The sequence below is a fragment of the Quercus suber genome, unplaced genomic scaffold (assembly GCF_002906115.3).
Source record: "Quercus suber isolate HL8 unplaced genomic scaffold, Cork oak 2.0 scaffold_16, whole genome shotgun sequence".
NCBI lineage: Eukaryota > Viridiplantae > Streptophyta > Magnoliopsida > Fagales > Fagaceae > Quercus > Quercus suber.
In genome coordinates, this window is record NW_027069481.1 from 795,390 (window position 1) to 823,043 (window position 27,654).

The 27,654-nt window shown below is 32.2% G+C and overlaps 2 protein-coding genes across 2 annotated transcripts; one reads left to right on the top strand and one right to left on the bottom strand.

The window, feature by feature from the left end:
• Positions 1 to 17,943: 17,943 nt before the first annotated feature.
• On the bottom strand, positions 17,944 to 20,088 carry LOC111986442 (putative F-box protein At1g50870). The gene is made up of 2 exons (XM_024018070.2): positions 19,801 to 20,088; positions 17,944 to 19,666 (listed from the first exon to the last, which is right to left on the bottom strand). The coding sequence occupies exons 1-2, from the start codon at positions 19,973 to 19,975 to the stop codon at positions 18,357 to 18,359; spliced, it is 1,485 nt and encodes a 494-aa protein (XP_023873838.2). The 5' UTR covers positions 19,976 to 20,088; the 3' UTR covers positions 17,944 to 18,356.
• Positions 20,089 to 22,636: 2,548 nt separating this feature from the next.
• On the top strand, positions 22,637 to 27,363 carry LOC112035780 (peroxisomal 2,4-dienoyl-CoA reductase [(3E)-enoyl-CoA-producing]). Its single transcript, XM_024068610.2, has 5 exons — positions 22,637 to 22,973; positions 24,306 to 24,465; positions 25,105 to 25,274; positions 25,357 to 25,579; positions 26,967 to 27,363. The coding sequence occupies exons 1-5, from the start codon at positions 22,788 to 22,790 to the stop codon at positions 27,119 to 27,121; spliced, it is 894 nt and encodes a 297-aa protein (XP_023924378.1). The 5' UTR covers positions 22,637 to 22,787; the 3' UTR covers positions 27,122 to 27,363.
• The last annotated feature ends 291 nt before the right edge of the window (positions 27,364 to 27,654 follow it).

Consider the following 27,654-nt stretch of genomic DNA (forward strand, 5'->3'; position numbering starts at 1 on the left):
TCCTAAAAAAGTGGGGCCTCAATTTTTTATTTTGATATACCTTTTTTATTTTATGTCCTTCCAGAGACTTAAAAGCTAAAAAAGTTGACTTGGTTGATGTTTATTGTATGATATACCCTTTAGTGATAAGGATAATATATATGATTGTGTGCACCCACTGATGTGAGTGCTCTTACAGTTTTACACAAAACCCAGAATGTTAGAACTAATAATTCTAACTTACATTAGTTTGGAAATAGCCTAGAAGCCAAAGATCGAAATGCTTACAAATGTTTTGAAATTCAATGAAAACCTACACAGAGTCACTCTTATAAAGTGAGGGATTGAACTCACCCACATGAAACTTAAAATTCCTTTACAAGAGAAAATTGGCTAAAAAAAAAAAACATTGTGGGGGGTTTATAGTGATGAAGGCTCAGACTCAGAGGGGTGGCAAAGGAGGTGGCGCGGTGAGAGTATACTCTCCTTGTAGCAATAAGCCTGTTTCAAATCCTCGTAATATGGTTTATCACCGGGTAAGAAACCAATACCATAAAAATTAGTATAAAACTCAAACAATTTTCTAAATAAGATCCTGAGTAAGAATGCAGAACTCCAAATATAGTGACCCCAAATTATAATGAAGGTAAGAATGTAGAACTCCAAATATAGTGACCCCAAATTATAATGAAGGTAAATTATTAACTTTTATCTAAAAAATAGAAGAGCCTCTAAGCATGCGCGTGAGCTTTGAATAAGCCATATGAAATTTGCAATAATTTATTCATCTCTTTCTCAAACCCAACCCCTTAGCAACCTCCTTAGCAAACCCATTGCCCACACCAAGGAGAAAATAATTGGTATCAAATGATACACATTAGCGGTTTCAAAATTCAATAAGTGAGAGACATGTCTGCAAAAAATAACTATCCCACTAACAACTGAAAGGCATCTATTAGTGGGTAATTATTTTTGCACACATGTTTCTTGTTTATTGAATTTTGATACGGATAACATGATATCATCTATACTATCTATAAGAGGATTTCCCTCCTTGAATTGGACATTTTTATGGTAAAAATTACCCTCATTAATGAAGGATAACTTCTCTTAGAAATAGGGTTATAAATATCAAATAGCAAATTTCATTTTAAATTAAAAAAGAGAACTCCTAAAATTTATGATTTTTTTTTTCCTTCATGTTCATATTTTTATTCCCTAAAATTTAGCATTTTTTATTACTTTTCATTCGAATAAAAGTAAAATACCCCCAACTTAAAAAATAAAAAATAAAAAACTAAAAGAACTCCTAAAATTTAACATTCTTTCCTCTATGTTTAAAAAAGAAAGTACAATTACTGTTTATCTCTAAAATTTATCATTTTTATTTGTTTAAAAAATATATTTCCAAATTATAATAAATGCAAATTATTAACTTTTACCAAAATAAATAGAAAAGCCTCTGAACGCGCGTGCTTAGAAGCTAGTTTGATACAAAATTCTTTTTCCACGCCAACACCCGACTGTAACATGCCATTAAAATGGTGCTGGAGCTTTCAAAGATACCACTAAATGATTACTAGAAAACTACGAATTGAGAAATCTATTATCTAAATTTATGCATTTTCTTCAGTTTAGTTGTCAAATTTGGGGTTAAAAAAAGACCTCAACTTAGGTAGATAGTTCTTCCTATTTAGTGCTCTACTTGGTTGTGTTGTAAACGTTAAGAAAGTTTCTATATATATATATATAATAAAAATTAAGAAAGAATAGTAATTTACCAGAGGCAAAATTCACTTCCATTTTATGATAAAAGCTTCAGGATTTCATTTTTCTATCTTTTCTTTTCTCACAGTTTCTCAGAGACCAAAAGGTACAAAGTGATGAAGGGAAATAAAGAATGAAAATTGAAAATTACCAAGTGGACTTTCTAAGGAGACAAAGATCTAAGAGAAAAATTTTCAATTATGGATCTACTTTTTCTCATTATTATCTAGTTTTAACATCAAAAGTTTCAGATGTTTCGGTAGAGGATCTAGTATTGGGATTGAGTGGTTTGTTATGAATTGAACGTAGGTGTTTGGGTGACTTTGACATTGAACGGTAGCACTACTCAGAAACTGAAAGCTCCGACACCATTCCGGTGGCTCCTCATCGTCGGTGTGGGCTGTGAATTTACCAAAGAGGTTGCCAAAGGAGTTGGGTTTGGGAAAGAGAAAAATTAATCTAGATTTTGAACTTTAGATTTATTATTTGCCTTTGCTAAAAAAATATATAAATTATTTGCCACTTGTTTTTCATTCGGATAAAAATGGGTGGAAATAAGAGGCTTTGTAATGGGAGGAGAGCCGGACCTAGACATGGCAAAACGGTTTAGAATTTTCTAACCGACCTGACTCAAAAAATACTCTACCCGAACCCGATTTTTTTGACCCGAAGCAAAACCGGGTTGACTTGTGACCCGACCTGTGTTTTTTGCGGGTCAACTCGACCCGAACTCGAACCATGTTTTTTAAACTTTTTTTTTTGGGGTAAAAAAATAGTAAAATTAAGACAATATTGGTTTAATTGTTTATTGTGAGCTTTTAGAAAACAATTGATATATTTACATAACTGCATGCAAATTAATTGAAAAATAAATGCATGTGGTTGAGCATTCGGTAATGAGTAAAGATTTTTAGATATCAAATAGAAAAGTTCATGCCAAGATAATCTGTAGAGTTAAAAACATAGATTTAAAATTGTAGACATGTGTGAGAAACATTCACAAGTGTGAAAATAATGAAGCCAAAGTATCAAATTAGTATAAATTATGAATGCTTAGACTTATTTTTTAACAATTTATGTCCAAAATAGACGGCTTTTCAAAATAAATTATGATATTTCCTAGATTATGTGTTGCTTAACAATGATATGATATTCATAAAAAAGACCATGTATAAATAAGTAAGCAATCAAACTTTAATGTATATCTCAAATTGAAATAGAGTGTCAACAACAATTGATAATAGATTATAAAATTAATTTTCAAGATTGTAAATTTCTTATATGTTTTTATTCTTTATCAAATGAGTTATCCAATAAGTCATTTGTAATTTTGTTTTATGTTTTGGGATGTTGATATTGTGTAGAAATAAAACTTGTGTATTTGTTTTACTTATCTTTGTGTTATTTTTTTTTAGATAGCAATGTTAGGATTTGTATAATTTTAAAATTATTGAATAAGTATTAATAAGTTTAACTGAGTTCATTCTTGATATAAGTGGTGAATTCAAAATAATGCATTTTACATCAAGTAATTGTTGCATAACTTTCCAAATGACAAATACATGTTGTTTTCTTTATAATAATAATAATAATAATAATTTCATGTGAAAAATATGGGTCAACCCAACCCGACCCGACCCGCAACCCGATTGACCCGACCCGAACCCGACTCGACCTGCCCGTTTTGCCATATCTACCTGGACCCACTAATTATTAGATCAAATAAAGGATTGTTTAAAAATAACATGTCTCTAACATGTTACAATATCTAGGATTACTATAGAAGTTTGAACATTTATATATTAGAGCATCCACATCAGATCATCTAAAGTCTTCTAAAATAGATCTACAGTACAAATTTTACACATTTTGAACAAAAAAAACTCACATCAGTGGATGTAAAAATGTGTAAAACTGTGTATATATTTCCATGAGCTACAGTACCCGTGTATATTTACATGGGTACTGTAGCTCGTGTATACATTAAAATAATATTATCATGGTACAGTATAAAAACTTCTTTTTTGCTCTTTTTTCTCTCTCTCCTCTCACTGAACACACCAACGCCTCTCATTAGGTCTTAGCTTCTCTCTCCCTGTTTCATTCCTCTCTTCCTCTCATCTTCTTTCTTCGTCTGCTTCTTATCAGCTTTTGCTCATTCTCTATTGACAGACTCATCTTCTCTATTTGATCGCTTTGGGGGTTTTGCAGGGTGGATCAATTGACAGACTCATCTTCTCTATTGACAGACTCATCTTCTCTATTGATAGACTTTGGGGCTAATATCTCTAAAAAGGTATGGGTTTTTCTCATTGAGATTTTAGGGTTTTTTTGCTTTTTGGTTTCAAGCAAGATTCTTGGGAGTTTTTCTAAACTATTTTTTTTAGGGTTTCTTGTTTCAAATTTTTTCTGGTTTGGGGTTTTTTTTTAGGGATTCTTCAGAGCACACTTGAAATTTATTTTTGGAATTTATTAGTATTTCAGATTTTGTGTGTATTTATATTTGATTATTTTAGAGTTCAGGTAAGGATTAAATTTTATGTCTTTTGATAGGGATTAGTTTCCCCGTGTGTAGGGAGTGTTTGAAGAAGTTTCTATTTCTCCCCTGTTTTCGGACTGATTGAACAGGGTATATACTTAGTTATAAACTACTTAGTTATATACTTAGTTTTCAGACTGTTTTCCCTATGCTGATTTGGTGGAGTCTCTAGGACTAATCTTCAATTTTTTATTTTTATTCTAGGACTAATCTTATAGGTTGCAAGCAGTATAGCTAATTGCTTGTCTTTTTGTCTCTCTTTTGCAAGCCAAATTTGATAAAATCAGAGTCTTTTTTTTGTTCTTCGTTTGAGAATAATTTGTGGGAAATCGGTTTAAATTTTGGTTTATTTTTGAATTCTGTTGAATACTTATTATTTCTGAGGTTGAATTCCATGTGGGTTTTATCTTCACAGTGTACACCAATTTCATTCAAACAAGTGAAATTTGAATTCTTCATTCAAACAAGTGAATCTTTGTGTCTTATCAACTTAATGTTGTATATGTGTGCCGTGACCCCTTGCATTCTGCACAAATCATTAGTACTTGTGCAGTAATGATACTTGAAGAAGTCTATTAAGTGGAGACATTATATCTTAACTATTGTTTGGTACTTCTTCTGTTTTATGTACACATTTATTTGCTGTTTGTTTAATAACAAGCATTCTTAATTAATCTCAGTTTATTTGGGACAATATGCATAGTTGAATTGAGTTTAATGAAAAAAAAAATTCTTTTTTTATTTTTACAAACTTTCTTTCTTTTCGCAGAATTTTAGAAAATATTTTGGATATCAGTGGTTTTTATTGTAGCTGGATATGGATTATTCATACTTTAGCATTGTCAAGTTGGAGGTGTTTTATGAAGTTATTTTTTGCCATAAGACCCAACTTGAATTGTCTTTGCTTCCATTAATGTTAAGTCTTTTTCCCACCTTGTTTTTCGTATACAGAAAATTTTGGGTGTCAGAGTTCCATAATTAGTGACTTCCAATGGGTATTGGATTGTTTTTGCAACCTAATCTAAGTAAGAATATAATGGAGAGAACTGCAGACATAAAAATATTGGAATTAGAGAGAACCATCTAGGTATATTAATGAATTGACTAGCAGCCTATATCCCTTTGTTGAATTGTTTCTATTTTGGTACTAATTTTGTCGTAATTATAAGTTGGGTTGTGGTTGTCTTTAGATCGGTTATCAAAAACATTTGGTGCTCAGTTATTAAGAGCCTTGTAGCTCAACTGGTTGGCACCTCCTGGTGTTTTCAATGAAGACATTCAAAGTTCAAAACCCCCCTCCCCCAACTATCAGATTATTAAAAAAGATGTTTGGTGCTCAGTTACTATGTTTCTATTGAATTTGATAATAGACAATAGAGCTTAATATTCTGCCAAAGTCTTTGCAGAATGTGGGATATTGAACATGTGTAGATAGGTAGAACATCGGTAATTTTCACGTAATTTTGTAATAGGTCAATTGCCTAACTGATTTACATCTAATAGCCAACAGCCAGTTTTTGAAGGATGGAGAAGCTCTATTATAGATCCCATACTGTTTACCTTTGTGTTTTCAGCGAGTTATACTCTTAAATCTATGTTAAACAATGCCTTTTCTTTTTTGTTTTCAATTTTGTTGCTTATTAGTGCTGCTTCTGAATTACTTTGGTGTTTGTTAAACTTTTTTTTTTTTTGGGTAAAAAAATAGTAAAATTAAGACAATATTGGTTTAATTGTTTATTGTGAGCTTTTAGGAAACAATTGATACATTTACATAATTGCATGCAAATTAATTGAAAGATAAATGCATGTGGTTGAGCATTCTGTAATGAGTAAAGATTTTTAGATATCAAATAGCAAAGTTCATGCCAAGATAATTTGTAGAGTTAAAAACATTGATTTAAAATTGTAGACATGTGTGAGAAACATTCACAAGTGTGAAAATAGTGAAGTCAAAGTATCAAATTAGTATAAATTATGAATGCTTAGACTTATTTTTTAACAATTTATGTCCAAAATAGACGGCTTTTCAAAATAAATTATGATATTTCCTAGAGTATGTGTTGCTTAACAATGATATGATATTCATAAAAAAGACTATGTATAAATAAGTAAGCAATCAAACTTTAATGTATATCTCAAATTGAAATAGAGTGTCAACCATAATTGATAATAGATTATAAAATTAATTTTCAAGATTGTAAATTTCTTATATGTTTTTATTCTTTATCAAATGAGTTATCCAATAAGTCATTTGTAATTTTGTTTTATGTTTTGGGATGTTGATATTATGTAGAAATAAAACTTGTGTATTTGTTTTACTTATCTTTGTGTTATTTTGTTTTAGATAGCAATGTTAGGATTTGTATAATTTTAAAATTATTGAATAAGTATTAATAAGTTTAACTGAGTTCATTCTTGATATAAGTGGTGAATTCAAAATAATGCATTTTACATCAAGTAATTGTTACATAACTTTTCAAATGGCAAATACATGTTGTTTTCTTTATAAAAAAAAAAAAATTTCATGTGAAAAATATGGGTCAACCCAATCCAACCCGACTTGCAACCCGATTGACCTGAACCCTTTTTAACCCGTTTAAAATGACTCGTTTTTGACCCGCAACCCGATTGACCCGACCTGACCTACCCGTTTTGCCATGTCTAGCTGGACCCATTAATTATTAGATCAAATAAAGGATTGTTTAAAAATAACATGTCTCTAACAGGTTACAATATCTAGGATTACTATAGAAGTTTGAACATTTATATATTAGATAGACAAAATGTGTTGTAAAAAGTAATTTACAACTATGAACATTAAGCCCGTTAGACTTGTATTCTAACATCTACAATGCTAGGTTGGTAGGTGTAACCCTAGTAGTGCAATCAGAGCTGGCCTTAATTTCTTTGCTTTTCACACACAAACACACAAATCAAAACTTGGAATCCCTCGAAAGATGAAAAGAAATCCTAAAAAAAGAATTGTCTCATATGCCTTAGAGGATGCTTCAAAGGGGTCCCATGTGACTAGACATGGCAAAATGGGTCAGAATTTTCTGCCCCGTCTTGTTTGACTCGCAACCCATTTGACTCACAACCTGTTTGACCCGCAACCTGTTTGACCCGTTTAAAAATGACCTGTTTTGACCCGTGACCCGTTTTGACCCGCGACCTGATTGACCCGACCCGCCCGTTTTGCTACGTCTACCAACATTGAGTAGATTGAAATTGAGGTTTAATTCTTATAAAATATTTACTTATTCTTCTTTACTTAATATGTTATGTACTCCATTATAATTTATCATTCTTTATTTACCATCTTCATTTTCTCTTCCTACTTTAAACAAATTGAAGATTATACCAAGATTAGCTTCTAGAAAGCTGGAACAAGAGTTGCACCAAATTTAGGTATCAAGTGTTTAGTGGTAATTGGTAACAGTATCACCAGTGAGAATATAATCACAGTTAAGGAACTCAAAAACAATTGACGGATTGCATCTATTTCAAAAAAAAAAAACTTGTTCGAAAAATACATGTCAACTCAACCCGACTCGTGACCTGATTGACCCGTTTAAAAATGACCCGTTTTGACCCGTGACCTGATTGACCCACAAACCCAATTGACCCGACCCGCCTGTTTTGTCACGTCTACATGTGACAAGCGACAGGACAAGTACTAGGTCAAATAATAACCAATTAAATAACATAACTCAAAGTGTGAACAAAGTTTTTTTTTTTTTTTAACAATAATCATTTCTTGTCTAGTTACTGTGTGTTTGTTTTTGTTCTTCTTTTTGTTACATTTCACTTTTTAAATTTTTAAAAAATATAATGCAATAGTTTTTTTTTTTTTTTTTAATACAAGATAGAAATTCTTCTTTAGCCTAATCTAAGTGTATATGTGTGTGAATCTCCCTCCTGGAGACTTGAACCCCGGCTTTAGCCCCCCACACCCTACAAGAATTTATACCTCTGGAGTAACCACTACACTAAGGGTGCGCGATGGTAAAATAATGCAATAGTTGGAAGTGGAGAGATTTGATATCTCTTTTGAAAACACTATAAAATATCAACCAGTTGAGTTACAAAGTTCTTACATTTTACTTTATTTTATTTGGAATTATGATGATGTAGAACAATATAAAAAAAATGCTAAAAATGAATAAAAATGTAAAAGAAAAAAAATAATAAACACCCAGCCATGATTAAATCTCTGATCTTAAGTTTCATTCATAAAAGTTTGATAGTCTAGTTAAAATAAAACTCAGCAATTAGAATATTTCCAATCTCTAATTTTATTCATCAAAGATTAACAGTATTGTAAAAATAAAACCACATTTTTTAGGAATAAAAGATTACATCCCATAAAACTCCCAACTGGTAGTAATCTAAAAACTAATTCCTATCTAAGAGTATATGAAATCAAATATGATAAATTGAAATCCTAAATTAATCCACGTTTGCAAGAGAAAAACAACATATTTACCCATGTTTTATTGTTTCTCTCCTCGGCCTGTAAGGTTCATAATTGCATATTTCCAATCCGCATCTCTCTCTCTCTCTCTATATAATAATAATAATAATAATAATAATAATAATGGGTGAAGTTGAGAGAAACTCAAATTAAAATTCTAAATTAGAGTTCTAATTTTGCGCCATATGTCCTAAATTATTTATTCTTAAAGAATTTTATTTTTTTAATTTTAGAATCAAATATGGAACCACATCATAAATATTCATTCAAGTGAGTTATTAAGTACAAAAACCAAAGAGTTTAGATCAAATTAATCGTAATTAAAAAAAAAGTGCTTCACAATAATTTTTTTTTATAAAAATATGGACTATTTACATTTTAAACCTAATAATATCCTTATAAATTTTTTTAAAGAGTTAATAAAATATAAAAAATGACTATCTATAACATTTAAATTATATATATAGGAATTAGATTATGCATCTTATTGTATATCTTTAAGTGTATTCATGCATATACATAGAGTTACAAGCTAATTTATTTTAAATGTGCTGCTTTTTTGAAGCCCAACTCTTATTCTATTTATACCACTTGTTTTCAATTTGTTGTCAACTAGTCATATACTGTAGTTCCTTTGTATTTTTATTTTTTATTTTTATTTTAAACTTTTCTCTTTGTTTATCTGTTAGCTTTGGGGTTTCCTCTCTCTACAGTTATCCGCCAAGAGTGATTTCTGGTTTAGCTTTTCTCGTCTTTTTCTTGTTTCTTTTATTTTCACAGGATTACTCTGCGGTTAGGGCTAATTGTCCTTCTATTTCTTTTTCTTCGTTCATCTTTGTAATTTCTTTGAATCTTCTAGCATAAAACACCCAAGGGTTGAGTCTTTTGTGGCTCGTGATACCACACTTAGGCCCACTCTTGTCTCCCTTTATCCTTTCGTCCACTGCTCCATTGGAAGGCTTTAGAGGTTGTTTGTACCTTAGAAGCCAAAGATGTAGGCCGTCTTAGGGATAGGTTTTAATTTCCGCCTACTGTTAGGAATAGGCTTCCTAATGATAATGAGAAAGCTTGTTCTTTTTGTAGACACTGTATTTTATACCCATTAATAAATTTTGGCCTCCGGCCCTAATGATGAGTTTGACATATGTCAACTAAGGGTAATTAAAGAATTCACAATAGTTTGGAAGTAATCACAGACTATTGCACTTTTAATTTAAAATGTAGGATAGGATTTCTTCCTGTTTTAAGTTTTAAGTTTTATGAAGTTATACTACTTTCCTTGGGTAGGTCAAGTAGCTTTTATTTTTAAAATTTTTTTCCTAACGGGTTTTATTTGTATTAGAGATTTTAGTGCTTAAACTTGATTGGATAGTTTGGACTTGGTTTTGGGCCGGCCTTCTCTTTTCTTTTTTTCTTTTTCCTTTATATGTAGGCAGAAGGCCCAGAACACCAAAATTGGGATTTGAGAAGAACAAAATAGGCATGGAATTTAGGTGGCTTTTGTTTTGTTTTGTTAATGTTTTCTTTTTAACTCAATGCGGGTTGTTTGGGTTTAAAATTAAATGGGCACAAGTGGGCCTTGATATGAGAGGTACATTTTCTAGCATGAGAATGACTAGCAAATATTTAAGTCTGTCTGAGTCTTACTATCTCAGCTATGCTATGCCCATCAATGATGAAGATTCCAACTAAATTAGCCCACCACAACTTTTGATTCAAAACCCCTCATCTTTCTCATCCTAAATTCTCCCTTTTTGACTAGGATCACCAACTTTACTGACAATGTTAATTGTTAAATTACAAATCCAAATCAAGTTTGAGGCCATGAGTTCAATATTATTCCCAACAGAACTGAAAACTTTGTTTTTAGATTCTCCATGCTTCTGTTGCATGTGCTTGCCAAATTTGTTTTTCTTTTATATGTCTCTCATTCTTATAAAAAAAAAAAAAATTTGTTAAAAAATAATACAGGTAGACATGAAGCATATGTTAAAGGTACACAGGTTTTGCCATTTCTCTTCCCAGCTTGCAAGAGTGTAAGGTGCATAATTGCATATTTCCAGCGTTCTAGCTTTATTTAAGGTAAATTTGGCACAGCTTTTTTACAATCCGCATTTATTTTAAGGGTTCTGCTTTTTAAAACCCAAAACTTCTTGTTCTAATTATTCCATGTTTTTATTTTTTTAGTAAAGTACAATTTTTTAAACCTTTATGTGATTGCCAGGACTCCTATACCTCAACTAACACTTCCAACTTCCTAGTGTTTTCAACTACTTTTTACCACCAAAAAAACTATAAAATAAGTTAGGCCACACCTACACTTTTGTATTTATTTAAAGAGAAGTAAATAAAAATACTTCAATGGACTAAATAAAATTCTCATTGTCATGACACTTCCTTAGTTATCTTTTATTTATTTATTTATTTTTATTATTTAACCTCCCTCATGGTTTAGTTTATTGACTTAGTTTCCATAATCCATATTCTACTCAAAATAATGAGTATTGTTACAAATATTACAATTTTTAATACATTGAGCTTTCAAACTAACATGTCACAAATCGCAAAAAGACAATTTAAATATTCATTTATAATTTTCTCAAAAAATAAATAGTCATTTATAAGGTAATTGAAGCTCACCAATCACATATATTACCACATCAAGTTGTAAGTTTTATGTAGTAAAATTTGTGATATTATAGGTGCTAAGAAATTAAAGGCCCAAGCCCACTCAGAACGGTAATGCCTTGTCCTCTAAACCAAGCCCAACAATAGAATTTCTTTAGAGAGTGGGTAAGTACTTCAAATGCAATTTCACACTAAGTTTGACTCACGGACCAAAGAGCCCAGGATATCAGAAAGGCATAACATAAGTTGGCATGGAGAGAAAAAGTCTCCTCGGGAAGGTCCGAGGATTAGCTCTTATATAAAGAGTTATAATTTTACATCAAACATAACACTGTTCACTTTTCTTTTCTTTTTTTCAATTTCTCACTTAGAATGTCTATCCCCTTTTTTGGGATGCCCCCCTCCTTTTATACCCCCTTTACTTGCATCATCACCCTCCATCTATATGTCTCTAGGCGTTCTTAAAGACCCTTGTCCCATCAACACTCTGCTGAAGGTAGTAGAAAGGGCTAATAGCTGTAAAGTTACTGTTCAAAGGTCATTTTCTCATTAATTTAGCTAATAAGGTTGGTGCAGGACATTCAATGCGGAGGAGGAAATTGTTCTTTCCAGGAAACTTCATCTTCTCTTCCTTGGACCATTGTCACCCCCTTTCCTTACCACAAAACATGATGTGAAGCCCGTTGTTTTGATTTTACTGCCATCCTTGGGCGAGTGAGGTCCTTGGAAGACATTCACTTCCTTGGATGTGGGTTAGGCAATCTAACCCTTAATTCGATCCTCGGACCCCCCACAAATACCTTTAGCATTTTCCAAATAATAACATAAATAAAAACTAGTAAATGTATATATATATATATTTTTCCTTTTACCCTAATGTTGTCTCTATTTTTCTTTCTCTTCCATTTATTGAATTTTTTTCATAATTCAAACTCTGCGTTTTTGTTATAAATCCAAAATTCAAATACTTAAAAGCATAGAAAAAATATAGTAACACTTATTACACCTCTAGATATTTTTGTGATTGAAAAATGTAGTAATCCCAAATTATAATAGATGCAAATTATTAATCTTTACTAAAAAAAAAATAGAAGAGCCTCTAAGCACACGCATGAGCGCATGCTCAGTGGCTCTAGTAAACAATAAGTTAGTATTGTTCTTGATATTGACATAAAACTAACATGCCAAAAATTATATTTTCCCCCAAAATAACAAAGAGATGAATAAAAAAATATGTTCATTTTTTGGAGCTAGCCAAATGACACTCATGGTTGTATCAGTAGTTCTCAAGAGCATAATATTATCGAACAAACACTTAAACCAAATTGTGATTCATAGAAAATTATAACACTAAACCCAAAAAAAGAGGGTCTCATGCACGCACGGAGCGCGTTCGATGAGGCTAGTTTCCAAAACTCATATCTAGGTAATACGAATTTGATTAAAGATTAAAATCAATGCTTAGTGAATAAAGACACATCAAAATTGATATATTTTATAATAGTATATAAATAAAAAAAACACAATAACCATTTATTTGTTTCAATGTCCTCAAAAAGAAAACAAATTTAACTCATATAATTTTTGTTTTTTTGTTTTTTTTATAAATGCAAGGTGACTTTTTTAGTGGATTGCATAAAGGCCAAAGCATCACAATTTGGTGTTAATGTTATTATTTTTGTGTTATTGTTAATGTAATTGTTTCCTGTTGATTTAATGAAGGATTCGAAAGTCATACTCTTTCTTTTTTTCTTTTTCTTTTTTTGAGAAAAAAACTCTTTCATTCTAATAACTATTTTCAGTGAATGCATATTGATCTTTTCTATTTTCGTTTTTAATTTAAAAATAAAAAAACAAATCAACAGTCTTCTAATATGATACTCTACCTTTTTCTTCACTATCTTTTCTTCATTATTTCTAAAAGCTTATGTATTGCATTTGCTTTTCTTTGCTTCAAAGAGGGAAACTACCGCAAATTATGTTTGCTTTTATTTTTATAAGTTGCCTTTCAATATTTGCTTTCCTGTATTTAGTTTATATTTGGTTTCATTACTTTGTTATCATTATTCTTTCAATATCATTATCTTTTCTTTTCTTTTTTGTCCCTTTTTTTTTATTTGGTCAGTTTGATGAGTGTTTAATATTTTCTCTAAGGACAAAACTTATGTACAGTATCTTAGATGCTGTTTATTAGGTTTTCCTTTTAATATTCTGCCATGTGACTAGTTAACTTAAAAAATACACTTCCATTAATGAGAAAAAAGTCACATGAAAAAATCTTAAGAGAGGAACCTAACAAACAGCATCTAAGTATTGTACTTAAGTCTTGCACTTTTTCTAATTGTTTCACTTTGGTGCAAATTCTTTTTCAAAGAGTGGGAATGACATATATTTTTGTCATTTCTTTTATGGTTATCGGGTTTGACTAATTATTTTACAGGTTTTTTTTTGTGATTGGAAAATATAGTAATCCCAAATTATAAAGAATGTAAATTATTAACTTTTATCTAAAAAATAGAAGAGTCTCTGAGTACGCGCGCGAGCTTTGAATAAGCCATATGAAATTTGCAATAATTTATTTATCTCTTTCCCAAACCCAACCCCTTAGCAACCTCCTTGGCAAACCCATTGCCCACACTAAGGAGAAGATATTTGGTATCAAATGGTACACATTAGCGGTTTCAAAATTCAATAAGTGAGAGACATGTATGCAAAAAATAACAATCCCACTAACAACTGAAAGGCATCTATTAGTGAGTAGTTATTTTTGCACACATGTTTCTTGTTTATTGAATTTTGATACGGATGACATGATATCATCTATACTATCTATAAGAGGATTTTCCTCCTTGAACTGGACATTTTTATGGTAAAAATTACCCTCATTAATGAATGATAACTTATACCTGTAGAGTTACACCACACCAAGGGTGCGCGGTGGTAAAATAATGCAATAGTTGGAATTGGAGAGATTTGATATTTCTTTTGAAAACACTATAAAATATCAATCAGTTGAGTTACAAGACTCTTAGCTTTTACTTTATTTTATTTGGAATTATGATGATGTAGAACAATATAAAAAAAAAAAAATGCTAAAAATGAATAAAAATGTAAATGAAAAAAAATAATAAACACCCACCCATGATAAAATCTCTGATCTTAAGTTTCATTCATAAAAGTTTAATAGTCTAGTAAAAATAAAACACAGCAATTAGAATATTCCAATCTCTAATTTTATTCATCAAAGACTAACAATATTGTTAAAATAAAATCACCTTTTTTAGGAATAAAAGATTACGTCCCTAGGCATTGCGGATTATTTGACTTGGATGGAAGAGACCCCTTGCTTTCTAGAGCAAGTTTTTCTCCACGATGTATCTTTTAATTGATTTTTCTCAATAAAAGTGGTTGTCTTCCCATCAAAAAAAAAAAAAAACTATGTCCCATAAAACTCCCAATTGATAGTAATCTAAAAACTAATTCCTATCTAAAAATATATGAAATCAAATATGATAAACTGAAATCCTAAATTAATCCACGTTTGCAAGAGAAAAACAACATATTTACCCATGTTTTATTGTTTCTCTCCTCAGCCTGCAAGGTTCATAATTGCATATTTCCAATCCGCATCTCTCTCTCTCTCTCTCTCTCTCTCTCTCTCTCTCTCTCTCTCTCTCTATATATATATATATATATATAATTATAACAATAATAATAATTGGTGAAGTTGAGAGAAACTCAAATTAAGATTCCAAATTAGAGTTCCAATTTTGCGCCATGTGTCCTAAATTATTTATTCTTAAAGAATTTTATTTCTTAATTTTAGAATCAAATATGAGACCATACCATAAATATTCATTCAAGTTATTAAGTACAAAAACCAGAGAGTTTAGAATAAATGAATCGTAATTAAAAGAAAAAAGTACTTCACAATAATTTTTTTTTAAATGTGGACAATTTACATTTTATACCTAATAAGATCCTTACAAAATTTTTTAAAGAGTTAATAAAATATAAAAATGACTATCAATAGCATTTAAATTATATATATATATAGGAATTATATTATACATCTTATTGTATATTTTTAAGTGTATCTATGCATATACATGTGATTACAAGCTAGTTTATTTTAAAGGTGCTGCTTTTTTGAAGCCCAACTCTTATTCTATTTATACCACTTCTTTTCAATTTGTTGTCAATTAGTCATATACTGTAGTTCCTTTGTATTGTTTTTTTTTTATTGACTAACCATGAGTTTCCAATTATGAAATATCTTACGAACTTAAACTTGTCGTACAAGGATATAAGGCATCCAAGAATAATCATATTTACCAAATTCTCTACAGGTTTGACACCATCTCATTGACATATCATGTGAAAGAAATAGCGAGCAATCCACACTTTCGACATCTGATCATGTGCATATTGCCAAGAAATTTTCTGATGTAGAAAAAAGCTACAAGAGCAAGCAAAAGAGATTGATTAAAAAACTTGGTATAGTGATTCATAGCCACAAATCCAGAATGAGGATTGCAAGGATTAAGAAGATACCAATGCCATAAATTACAACTTACATTAAAAATCTTACATGTAATGATGCATAATATAAACATAACTTCACAGATTAAAAGGCAGTAGATATACTAAAAAACAAGGCGTTAGCATTAAATGCATTCCTATCATTAATGGGTTCATTACAAAAAACTATTTGGTGAAAAACTAGATTATTACATCTGTAGATATATATTTTTTAACCCATGCCCATAATCTTAAACCCACGACTACACCCTCTACCTTGCTATTATAAATGAAGTACTACTTCCCTAATAATCAAACAAACAACTATGGTTTCGTACGGCACATTCCTTCCAGTTGCCAAAATAAAAGATAAAAATTTCAAAAAGGTCTCCCAATATTTTTATCTTCACAATGAAATGCAGCACTCCTGCATTTCCTAGAGGGGACTATAATAAGAAAGTTGAATACTTTAGTCAATTAACCTCTATTCTTACTGCATAAACATTTCATAATAGAAATGAATGATTTTTTTGTTATCTCTCATCATTTAAGAATAAGTACCATTTCCATAATTGATTTCAATTGCTTTTACTCCCTTCAATCAGAATCAGCGCTTGTCAATTATAACAAACAAAACCAAAATTGTTGAATTTTAACGAGTGTCCACTTCCCGTGTTTTTTTTTTTTACATACCTACAAATAGCAAACAGGTAAAATGTGGAACTCAAGACTTCAGCAACCTTAACACTTATTCCTTCATGCACCCTTTGTTTCTATCAATCCAACAGGCCAAAGAGTATTGGGCAAAGATGAGAGTGGCATAGGTCTTATGCCTTACACGCTCATTCCAACAAAATAGCAACCCAATTCTGAATTGACAATGGCTCAAGGACCTCAGTTCTAATGCTGAGTGGTGATTTAAACCACATTTCACAAGCTAAGTCACATGTAATAAATAAGTAGTCCAAGGACTCCTCTTTTGCAGCATAGAAAGGGCAAGAAGCATTAGGGATGAGTTTCCTCTTTGCGAAGACTATCATTTCACTTTTAGCCTCTACAAGGCTGTCCACATTTCAGTTCTACTTCTTCCATCAAAGCATTAACTATGGAGAAGCTAGTTGACTCACCTGACTGATTCATGGGGTCAAAATCAGCTTTTTTGAATTTCCCAACCTAGGAGGCATCTTAACAATAGAGTTGGTTACATGAGGTGCGTAGTGCATACAAATTCCTCACCAATGCACAATTCCATTGTGCTGTTTCTTGACCAATAAAACTTTGAATCACGTGTACTGGAAAAGATTTCATATTCATGTCTAAGCAGGAAATAAAGAGAGAGAAATATTCAATATGAACATACATACATGTTAACTATGTCAAACATTAACTTACTTTAGTTTAGAGCTAAAGCTTTTGATAGTTGTCCAAACATCCGTTTCAAAAAGAGGCCATACCAATTTCAACCGATATAGACCACACACTGGATATGTAGGAAGGTCATATCAATGGCTTAGGGGTGGGAATTAACAGATCCTATGAATTTCAGTTTGCTGGCAAGCTCAAAGGTACAGGGAAAAATGGGTTGTTTGGTAAGCTAAAGCATGAAATTGCTAAAAAAAAACAGGAACTATAGAAGCATAGTCAAATGAATATGAGATCCCTTGAAGACGTTACAAGTTGGAAGAGAGGTTTTTCCCTTCATGACATCGAACAGTATCTGACAAAATCTTCTATTCGCATTCTCATTCTAATGAATAAAAACCAGAAGGGAAAAGGAAGGACTAACGATAAGAACACAAACCAATTCACTGAAGTAGGAAATGAGCAAACAACAAAAATAACAAAAATTACAACTTGAATAATTAAACAGGAGCTAGCTCACTTCCTGATTTTATAGAATCGTTGACTCTTTGAACATAAATTTGTTCTTTTGTATTCTACTCTGTGTCTGTTATACATGGAGTAGTCTTTTTACAATAAAAGTTATCTTACAAAAAAAAATCCTTAAACAGGAGCTAATACAAATTCAAATAAATATGAACACAAACCATATAGTCCATTGTATTGAACATATACTTTCTTATAGTCCATTTGTAATCAATCATCAGATATGTCACGAGCTCCAATACAAATTGAAGCAAATCAAATAAACCAGATATAAATATAAACTAATCTACGACTCTGCATTAGAATAAAATTGTTTCCCAATATATACAAAGCATAAATATGAGTATTACTTTCAACTGTTTAGAACATGCATCATTCAAAACTAATTGATTGATCAAACTTATAGTAATCCCAATTATTTCAACTTCAAATCATCTTCCTTTGGCAAACTTCAGGTTATAAAATCAAGTTTTTGAAACATTGAGGTGTAAAATTCAGTCACACCTAAACTTCCGGGTGTAATTTGCAATTTACCCAAAAAAAAAAATACATTCCGGGGGTTTATAGTGATGAAGGCTCAGACTCAGAGGGGTGGCAAAGGAGGTGGCGTGGTGAAAGTAGACTCTCCTTGTAGCAATAAGCTTGTTTCAAATCCTCGTAATATGGTTTATCACCGGGTGAGAAACCAATACCATAATAATTAGTATAAAACTCAAACAATTTTCTAAATAAGATCCTGAGTAAGAATGCAGAACTCCAAGTGAAATGAGGTAGCATGCAGATATTGATAAAGGAAGAGACGACATGCAAAGTGAGTAGCCTGTTCCAAGTATTGTTGGGGGATAGAGACCACACACGGACGAAGTGGTCTCTTTTGCTACCTAACGCAGCAACACACAGAGATCCTCCGATGTTCATCAGCAAAGTCTTATGCCAGTGTTTTACAAAGAATTGTGCCACCAATGAAAACTTTAACGTGACCAAATCGAAACGTATAACCAATGAACCACTTTGATCGGTCCAATAAATACTACCATTGATGGAGATTTCCGAATGTCCCAACAAAGATATAGGAGAGATGCTAGGGATCCTCTTCCACAAATTGGTCTTTAGTCCAAGGACATACACAACAGGCTTATATTCAACAAAATCAGGCCCTGGAACTATCCTAACCACCTTGTATTCATCTGCATGAGGATTGTAACCAATTCCATTTACACTGCGAAAAATTTTGGGATGGGGAGGAGCAGCTAATTCCACGTATTCCCTAAGAGATGGATTCCAAAGTATGAGGGAAACCCTCTCAACCCTCTTGACCACCCCACATAGCAAGCCATCACAGGGAGCCGAAACTCTGAAGTCGATAGCATCCTGGAGTATTGGGGGACAATCAATCTCTTCTTCTTCTTCTACCTCCTCCTCCTCCTCTTCTCCTTCTGCTTCTTCTTCTTCTTCTTCTTCTTCTTCTTCTTCTTCTTCTTCTTCTTCATAATCATGATAATCATAAGGCTTACCAAAATCTCTTTGGCTCCAAGTGTAGTCTATTTCTAAATCCTCAGAATCTAACCTGTCTTCGTATCTGCTGAAATCCTTGCAAGGGGGCCAATTATCAGCTTTAACCTTAATTACACATCCATCTACATCTGCCTGCTCCTCCTTGAATGGCTTTTCATGATGATGATAATTAAGGTGCCGTCGAACAAACCTAGGATTGGTGATTAAGGAAAGCCACGAATTGCAAACGCACCTAAATCGAACCAGAGATTTGACCGGTAGAGTCATCAGTATATCCACTAGAATATCCTCTGGCAATTCTTTAACTTTAGCTGCTATCTTCTGCCTTTTACATGGATTCAGATTTATATTATTGCCTACAAAACAAAACAAAACAAAAAACCCAACCCTGTTCTGAGACTGAAGATGCTTAATTTCTGTATTCATATAAAGAAAAAAACAAAACAGAGATAAAAGAATAATTACAAATTTGCTAATAAATTAAACTTACCTTGGGACTGTGATGATGGTTCAGAACAATCATCGCTTTCGCTTTCGCTCCTCCTCGGCTTCGAGAGAGACAGCCTCAGCCCTAGCCCCAGCCCCTTCTTCTCACCAACGGACCGTGGAAAAGGTTCACAACAATCATCGCCCCTTCCGCTCCTCTCTGGCATCGCACCGTTCATGTTGGATCGGATTTCCTCGTTACGTCTCGTGTGGTCTCCTATCGTATCGTTGGTGTATTTATATCCCTAACTACTCATCAGTCTTCCAGTCTAGTTGGGGGTCTTTTTTATTTATTTATTTATTTAATAATTTAGCGAGAGAAACACCATATCAACCATATTTTATATTTCCTAAAAAAGAAAAAAAAAACCATATTTTATAGATAACTTAAAAGTCCTTTTTTTTTTTTTTTTTAAATTTTTTTTTTTAATTATTAGACTAAGATATTAATTGGTTTATAGGATAAACGAGGTTAGAATCTTATATCTCTTATTTGATGATAAAAGACTTTACCAGTTAAGATAATTAGAACCCATTACAATCAAAATAGTGGAAGTAGTGTGTTCATGTAATTCAATGTTATATCACTTCTTAACTTAATTTTTTGAAGGAAAAAACAAAGTTAATAATTTTTTTTTCATTTACTATATGATTGCTCTAAATAAGGGTTTAGTTTGTTAATAGCTTTATAGCCATGATTTTAAAAACCGGATCGGGATCAGCCAATTTAACCAAATACTTCTAATATTTTTAATTTTTAATATAAATATTCAATATTCAAATCTCCACTCCATTGTTTCTATCCAACCATTAAAAAAATTACAATATTGGTTTGTATAGTTAGAGTACTAGCATTAATATGATAGAAAAAGAATCACATTTTAGCCAATCAAGTCCAAATTAACTCACATTAGATCATGCAAAGTTATGTATAAATACATGATTGCTACAGTAAGAGCACTAGCATTAGAGGGTGTAAACACCCTCCAATTGCTATTTTACAACCCAAGACAACAAAAACTTACTCCATCCATGTTTGTATACATAAAAAAATTTGCAACTTATTAGGTAATTTATTATTATTTTATTAGGTAATTTATTATTATTTTATTAGGTAATTTATATTATTTTATTGGGTTGTATGTAAAAAAAAAAAAAAAGAGATGTAGGGTGAGTTGTAAAATGAATTGATAAAATAGTTAAAGTAGTATTTGAGAATGTAAAATAAGTTTTTTTTACATCTCCGAATGCTAGTTCTATAGCAATATAAATTTACACTTGCACTATTTATTTTCCATTTTTTGTTAAGTACGTAGAAAGTGAGCGGAAGATAATTGTTATTGTGTGAAAAGAGAAAAATTAGATAGAAATTTTAGCACCTATTCATGCCAATGCTCTTGTACACAAACAACACGACACAATTTCACACGGGCGATAATTACAATAGTTTTTTTTTTGGGCAAAAATGCAAAATTAATCCTCTAACTTTCACATTTTTTCATTTCAGTCCTCTAACTTTCAGTTTTGTCAATTCAGTTCTCTAACTTTTAATTTTTGTAAATTTAAGGTTCCGTTACAACTCAGTTAGTGGTGCCGTTAGAACCACTAAAACTCTGTTACAAGGGAATGGCTAACTTGTATTCCTTTTCATCGAAACGGTAGCACTCACTCGCTATCTAACCCCATTCAACACACGTTCAACCCACCTAAATCCCAATTACAACTCAGTTCAGTTTCATATCTGATTTTGTTTTCTAATTCAGGAGTTACAAAAACGGCTTCCTTTGAGTTTGGCACGATTTATCAGAGAACGATTTCATATACCCAGCTCACGGCCAAGAATACGTTCTCAAAGTCTTAAAGTTTCACGAACTCAATCTTAGCCCTATGCTCCACGAAACGATTACGCCTTCGACGTCTTCATCTTCGTCGAGATCTCTAAGGCCACCATCGTCGGAGACGAACAAGTCCGGCAAGGATTCAGATTTTCTAGTGGTGATAACGCGGTGAAGGAACTAGCCGTGGAGCTCGATCGATCTCCACGAGTACAAGGTCTACAAGGCCGAGTCATCTTCCGGCGAGTTCGCCGGAAAAGCCACCGTCAACGCGTCGACTGAAACCGAGGACAGGCGAAGGAGACGTAGACTAGTCAGAGTGAAAGAAATTGAAGAAGATGAAGAAGAAGACGAGCAAGTTCGCGAAGAGAAAAGCAACGCGAAATGTGCTAATATATATCTAATGTTGCTGAGTTGTAACGGAGTTGTAGTGGTTCTAACGGTAGCACTAACTAAGTGGTAACGGAACTTTAAATTGACAAAAATTGAAAGTTAAAGGACTGAATTAACAAAACTGTGAATTACTCTTGACTTTTTTTTTTTAAAAAAAAAAGATAAAAATTAGAGGGTCAATTTTGCATTTTTATCCTTTTTTTTTCTTTGTGATTTAAGGCATTATTTTTGGAAGGTTGCATTGACATTTTAGTATTTTACAGATCAGATCCACGAACCAAATGCTTTTTTTATTTATTTTTTTTAGCAACAAGACGCTTGTTTCTTTTTTGTGAAGATTATTTTTGTCAATTTATTTTACTATCTAGTTTATTTTTGTTATTATCTATAGGTCTAACTATATTTTTTAATATTATTTATGATTTATTATACTATTTTAACTTACTTTTATTTAAAATACTTTTAATAAAAAAATATTTTAATTTAAGCAAAATAAGCGAATCTTGCTTAATGTTAGTAGTCACACTTTTGTGAGTTAACACTAATATAGGACCGTTTGGTAGAACCGTTTTCAGTTTTGTTAGAAATGCGAATGGGTGAAAAAAAATGTATAGCAATAATATAATATCGTTTAAAAACTAAACAACGGGGCCATAGGTTCTGTCTTGTCTTTCATTGGTTCCAAAAGTCTGACACGATTCCACAAACTTGTGAACCTGTGACACTGACAAACGAAGCCAGACTCACCAATCATCAGAGAGAGATGGAGTCACCGTTCAAGGCAGAGGTATTGAAAGGGAAGGTGGCTCTGATAACAGGTGGTGGTTCGGGAATTGGGTTTGAGATTTGCACTCAGTTTGGTAAACATGGAGCTTCCATTGCTATCATGGGTCGGCGCAAGCAAGTCCTCGATTTAGCTGTCTCAGCTCTTCATTCTCAAGGAATTCAGGTACTCTCTTCTATTTTATCATCAAAGTTGTTTTCTTTTTCAAAATTTTCATCTGGGTTCTTTTAGTTCTTTGTTTTTTCCTCGTGGGGTTGTTTGTTTGCTGAAAAAATCGATCAGATGAGGAAAAAGATGGGGTTTTGACTCTTACCCCGTATTGAGTAGGAATTCGGGTTCATTTTGTATGTTTATCGGCTATGTAGGATCTGTTTGGTTGATAAGAAAAGTTAGGAAAGGAAAAGGAAAATGAGTTTTTTTGTTCCTTTTGCAAGATTTCCATCTGTTTTTTTTTTTTTAATAAAATAACTTCTGCTTTTTGTTTGACACATCATGTTGAATGGTTTGCTTGGTCACCGAGGAAAGTGTCCAACTGTCCATGCTTTATTGTAATCATCAGTTTGCTTGGTAGGATAAATTGGATCCATGTGGTGATCTATTTATTGCTTATTGTTCTTTAGAAACAGTGAGCTTATGTGATATAAACTGGTCTTTAAAATTGTTAAAATAATGTGACTGAATTCAGTATGGGTATAACTTAAGTACGGTACCTTAGATGTAGGCCGTCAGGTTCCCAATTAAATTTAAACACATAGCTGCATTGACCCTAAGTATTCTTGGAAAAGATAATACTTTTTGTATTTCATTGGTCAAGGCAACGGTGTGTTTGAATTTTGTTGGGAAAACTAATGCACAACACTTACGTTACTGTACCTAAAATTTATCTATTCACTATTTCCTAATAACTTAATAGCTTTCATTACCCAAAAAAAAAAAAAAAAAACTTAGGATTTCAAGACAATCAATAATTTATCATTGTATCTATACATGTCTTCCTGAGTTCGAACTACGAACCCTGTACTCTCCACTCTATCTCCCATTTAAATAATTTAAATCTCACGTGCTAGGCCTCACTTACTAATGTGTGAGGTGAAGTGTTAGAAAAATTTAAACATTTGGGACAATTGGTAGTTTATCATACGCACTATTATTTAGAGATGTCAGTTCTTTCTTAGTTTGTTTTTAAACTGGGAAAGAAGAAAATGAAAACAAGAGATGTAACCAATCAATCAGTTAAATTGAAATGGATGGCTCGGTCTGCTAAGGTCCCACCAAGTTTCTGGACAACCTAAACGTGCAGTTCAACTAGATCTGCTAAAGGTCCATAACTATGTTCATTGGGTTAACTGGTCGATTCCAATTAGTTGTTTTGTTTAAAGCAATGTTCATGACTTTGATATATATATATTTTTGATAGGTAGGCATATTATGTAATTTAATAACAAAATTAGTTGATTGTATAGATCGCAATCTTATACTTTTTTCTGTTTTATGGAGGCTGTTGGCTTTGAGGGGGATGTTCGGAAGCAGGAAGATGCAAAAAGAGTTGTAGAATCAACTTTCAAGCATTTTGGCAGGCTTGATATTCTTGTCAATGCTGCAGCTGGAAATTTTCTTGTGTCAGCAGAGGATTTGTCTCCTAATGGATTTCGAACAGGTTGTGTGTTGTATCTTGTGAAAATAATGGGTTTCTGTCTGACCTTTGTTTTCTTTTTTAGGTGGCTTCATCATAGACATGTTCATTAAATTTCTTCCCGTATCAAATTATGCAATTTTTTTAAATAAATGATTTAGAGCTAATTTCACCTTATTCTATAAATGCTTAAATTTTGGAGTTTATTTTTTAATGGAGGGTGCTTCTTTTCCTGGACTTCTTATTTTGCTTAATGACATGATAATTCATTTAGCTTGGGTGTTATTGAGGTCAAATTTGGTTATCTAGCTTGAATTGAGTCTTTCTAGATAACTTTATAGATTTATGTAGACGAATAACTCAAAAAAAAAAAATATGATCCAGTGACTTTACTCTTTTAACTCCCAAAAGAAGGATGACAATGAGGAAATTAATTCTGTTATTAAATAAAAATCATTGTCCTGATACAAGTCATGGTTACTTGTGTTGCAGTGCATTGTGAGCTTTTTTATTATTTATTTATTTTTCCCTAAATCATTAAATAGTTTAGAAAAACGATTTGCTTTTTCTTTACATAGTAATTAACCCTTTAAACAACTTTTAAAGATAGGCTCTGTTGGGAGTTTTGGACAAGGTGTAATTGGTTATAACCTTTCCCTACAGTTATGGATATTGATTCTGTTGGTACCTTTACAATGTGCCACGAAGCACTTAAGTATCTTAAGAAAGGTGGACCAGGAAGGAGCTCATCTGGTGGTGGAACAATTTTGAACATTAGTGCTACTCTGCATTACACAGCTTCTTGGTATCAAATCCATGTATCTGCAGCCAAGGTTTGTCACATAAGTTTCTAAATGTTGCACATATCTGAATCTGGTGCTTAACTTCTTTTCAAATCTCTCTCTCTCTCAACAGGCAGCTGTTGATGCCACTACAAGAAACTTGGCCCTAGAGTGGGGGACTGACTATGATATTAGAGTCAATGGGATTGCACCAGGCCCCATTGGTGATACTCCTGGAATGAGTAAACTTGCACCGGACGAGATTAATAGCAGATCTAAAGACTACATGCCTTTGTATAAACTAGGAGAGAAATGGGATATTGCTATGTCTGCTCTCTACCTTGCTTCAGATGCAGGTCTGTAACCTTGCCCGCTCATACATTTAAATCTCTATTTTGTTATATCAATATCATTATATCTTGAAGAATGTGGTAAATTTCGCTGGATAAGTCAATAGATAATTTATGGAGAACTATGATTGTTTCATGCATTGTAGTCCATGAATCATATAATAATGTGGCTTCCTTCCTCACCACCCACACCTCCTATTGGTGATCCTGATATTTAGAGCTTCAGAGTCTGTCCTTCTGCCTTGAGGTTATGGTTTCATTGTCACATTCGGTGATATTCTCCAATGTGTTAAAAATATGCAATTCCTATATTTTGCTCCTCAGATCATTACTCTAATTCTGACTTTTTAATAAGTATTCCTTTGATTTTGATTTATTGACTGCATAACAATTTGGAAGCATATATATACTTTACCAAATAAATTCTTAAATTGCATGGCTTGTTTAAGATTTCCTCTTTTATATAAAATAAGATGACTGGACAAAGTTGTTAATGAAAACAGATCGCCCTGTTTGGCACGCTACCTCATTTAAGTGATGTTGACCATGCAAAATGCCTGAAGTCCTGACTCAGTATTTTTCTTGGAAGGAACTCATATGAGTCATCATGCACATCTGCATTGACATTTTAAAACAACTAGGCATATGTGACTAAAAAAAAAAGTACACAGTAGAATGGACGGTTTGACTGTCTCAAATAACTTATTTTAATGTGATGGTCTGCTGTTGGTATGGCATGCAGCTTGATCATTATTCATTGATGCTTTACATCTTGGTGAATCTTTATTTAGTTTTGGGGCTCAAAAGGACGTCCACTGAACTTCATGTGAGTGTGAACTGATTTATGCTGGGCTTTTGGGCCCAAAAGTTTTTTTTGTTTTTAACTTCTAAACTGTTCTGAGTGAATGTAGCTTGACTACTTTGATAGCTAAAAAGCTTACATGGAGATCATGACCTGTGTCTTTAAAAGTATTGGTTTAGAATTGGTAAATTGTTCAATTATTGCTGTTTTACAGACTGGCCTGCATTACAAATTTTCTGAAATCAAGTTAGTATTTGCAATGATTGCTAAGAATGGAGGAGAAGGCAGTAATTTGATTTTTGATATTTTGATGGAACCAAATCTTTTGAAATTATACTTATAAAAAAAAAATAAAATAAAAAACTTTTGAAATTATGTGGTTATCAAAAACAACAATTATTAGTTTCTTTTACATTGCCCTTCAATATAGTGAAGATCTGTGTGTATAGAATGAGAATTACCTCCAAATGACTGAATAAGTAGCAAGCTATTGAGATTTCTTATTATTTTCATCGTACTAGTTTTTATCATTATTTGCTATCCATCTTAGTTCTTTCTTGAATCACCTAATTATCCATATAATTTTTGAAGGTAAATTTATCAATGGAACCATTCTTATTGTTGATGGAGGACTCTGGCTGAGCCGGCCTCGCCATCTACCAAAGGAGGAAGTTAAGCAGCTTTCACGATCAGTTGAAAAGAGGTCTAGAGATAAACCAATTGGAGTTCCAACTAGCAAGCTGTAATCCAACCGTATAAGAATATGGTCCCTTGTGGCCTTGTTGCCCCTTTACTTGGAAAAACTATAATGAATTACATTTTAAATATTAAGTGTTCATTCGATGCTTTGCCAAGAGTCTTGTAGTTAAATTGGTTGGCTTCTCTTAGTATGTTCAAGGCATCCAGGGTTTAAATCTAACATCTCATGTTGTTACTATCAAATTATTAAAAATATATATAAATATTGTCTACTGGATGCCTTATAGAACATGAATAATTCTCATCTAGTTGGCTCTTGTGACATTCGGTCAACAGTTTCAGGCTTTCTTCCACAATAAATGATAACATTTACTTGCAAGTTATCTTGATTCCTATTTATGACCAATAAAAGTACATCTCTGGTCAAATATGTAGCCTTTAAATGGCTGGATCATAATTCCAATGCACCAAAATGTGATATGCAAATTAAAACTCCGCAATTCTAGTGACAACACCAAGAGCTTGATTGACACTCTTAGGGTTCGTTTGGATACAATTGAAAACTGAAAACTAAAAAATA

Coding starts and splice junctions, on each gene's coding strand:
- LOC111986442 (XM_024018070.2), bottom strand. CDS start 19,975: ATGAACGGTGCGATGCCAGAGAGGAGCGGAAGGGGCGATGATTGTTGT. Junction 19,667..19,800: donor ACCATCATCACAGTCCCAAG/GTAAGTTTAATT, acceptor TTTGTTTTGTAG/GCAATAATATAAATCTGAAT.
- LOC112035780 (XM_024068610.2), top strand. CDS start 22,788: ATGGAGTCACCGTTCAAGGCAGAGGTATTGAAAGGGAAGGTGGCTCTG. Junction 22,974..24,305: donor TTCATTCTCAAGGAATTCAG/GTACTCTCTTCT, acceptor TGTTTTATGGAG/GCTGTTGGCTTTGAGGGGGA. Junction 24,466..25,104: donor TCCTAATGGATTTCGAACAG/GTTGTGTGTTGT, acceptor CTTTCCCTACAG/TTATGGATATTGATTCTGTT.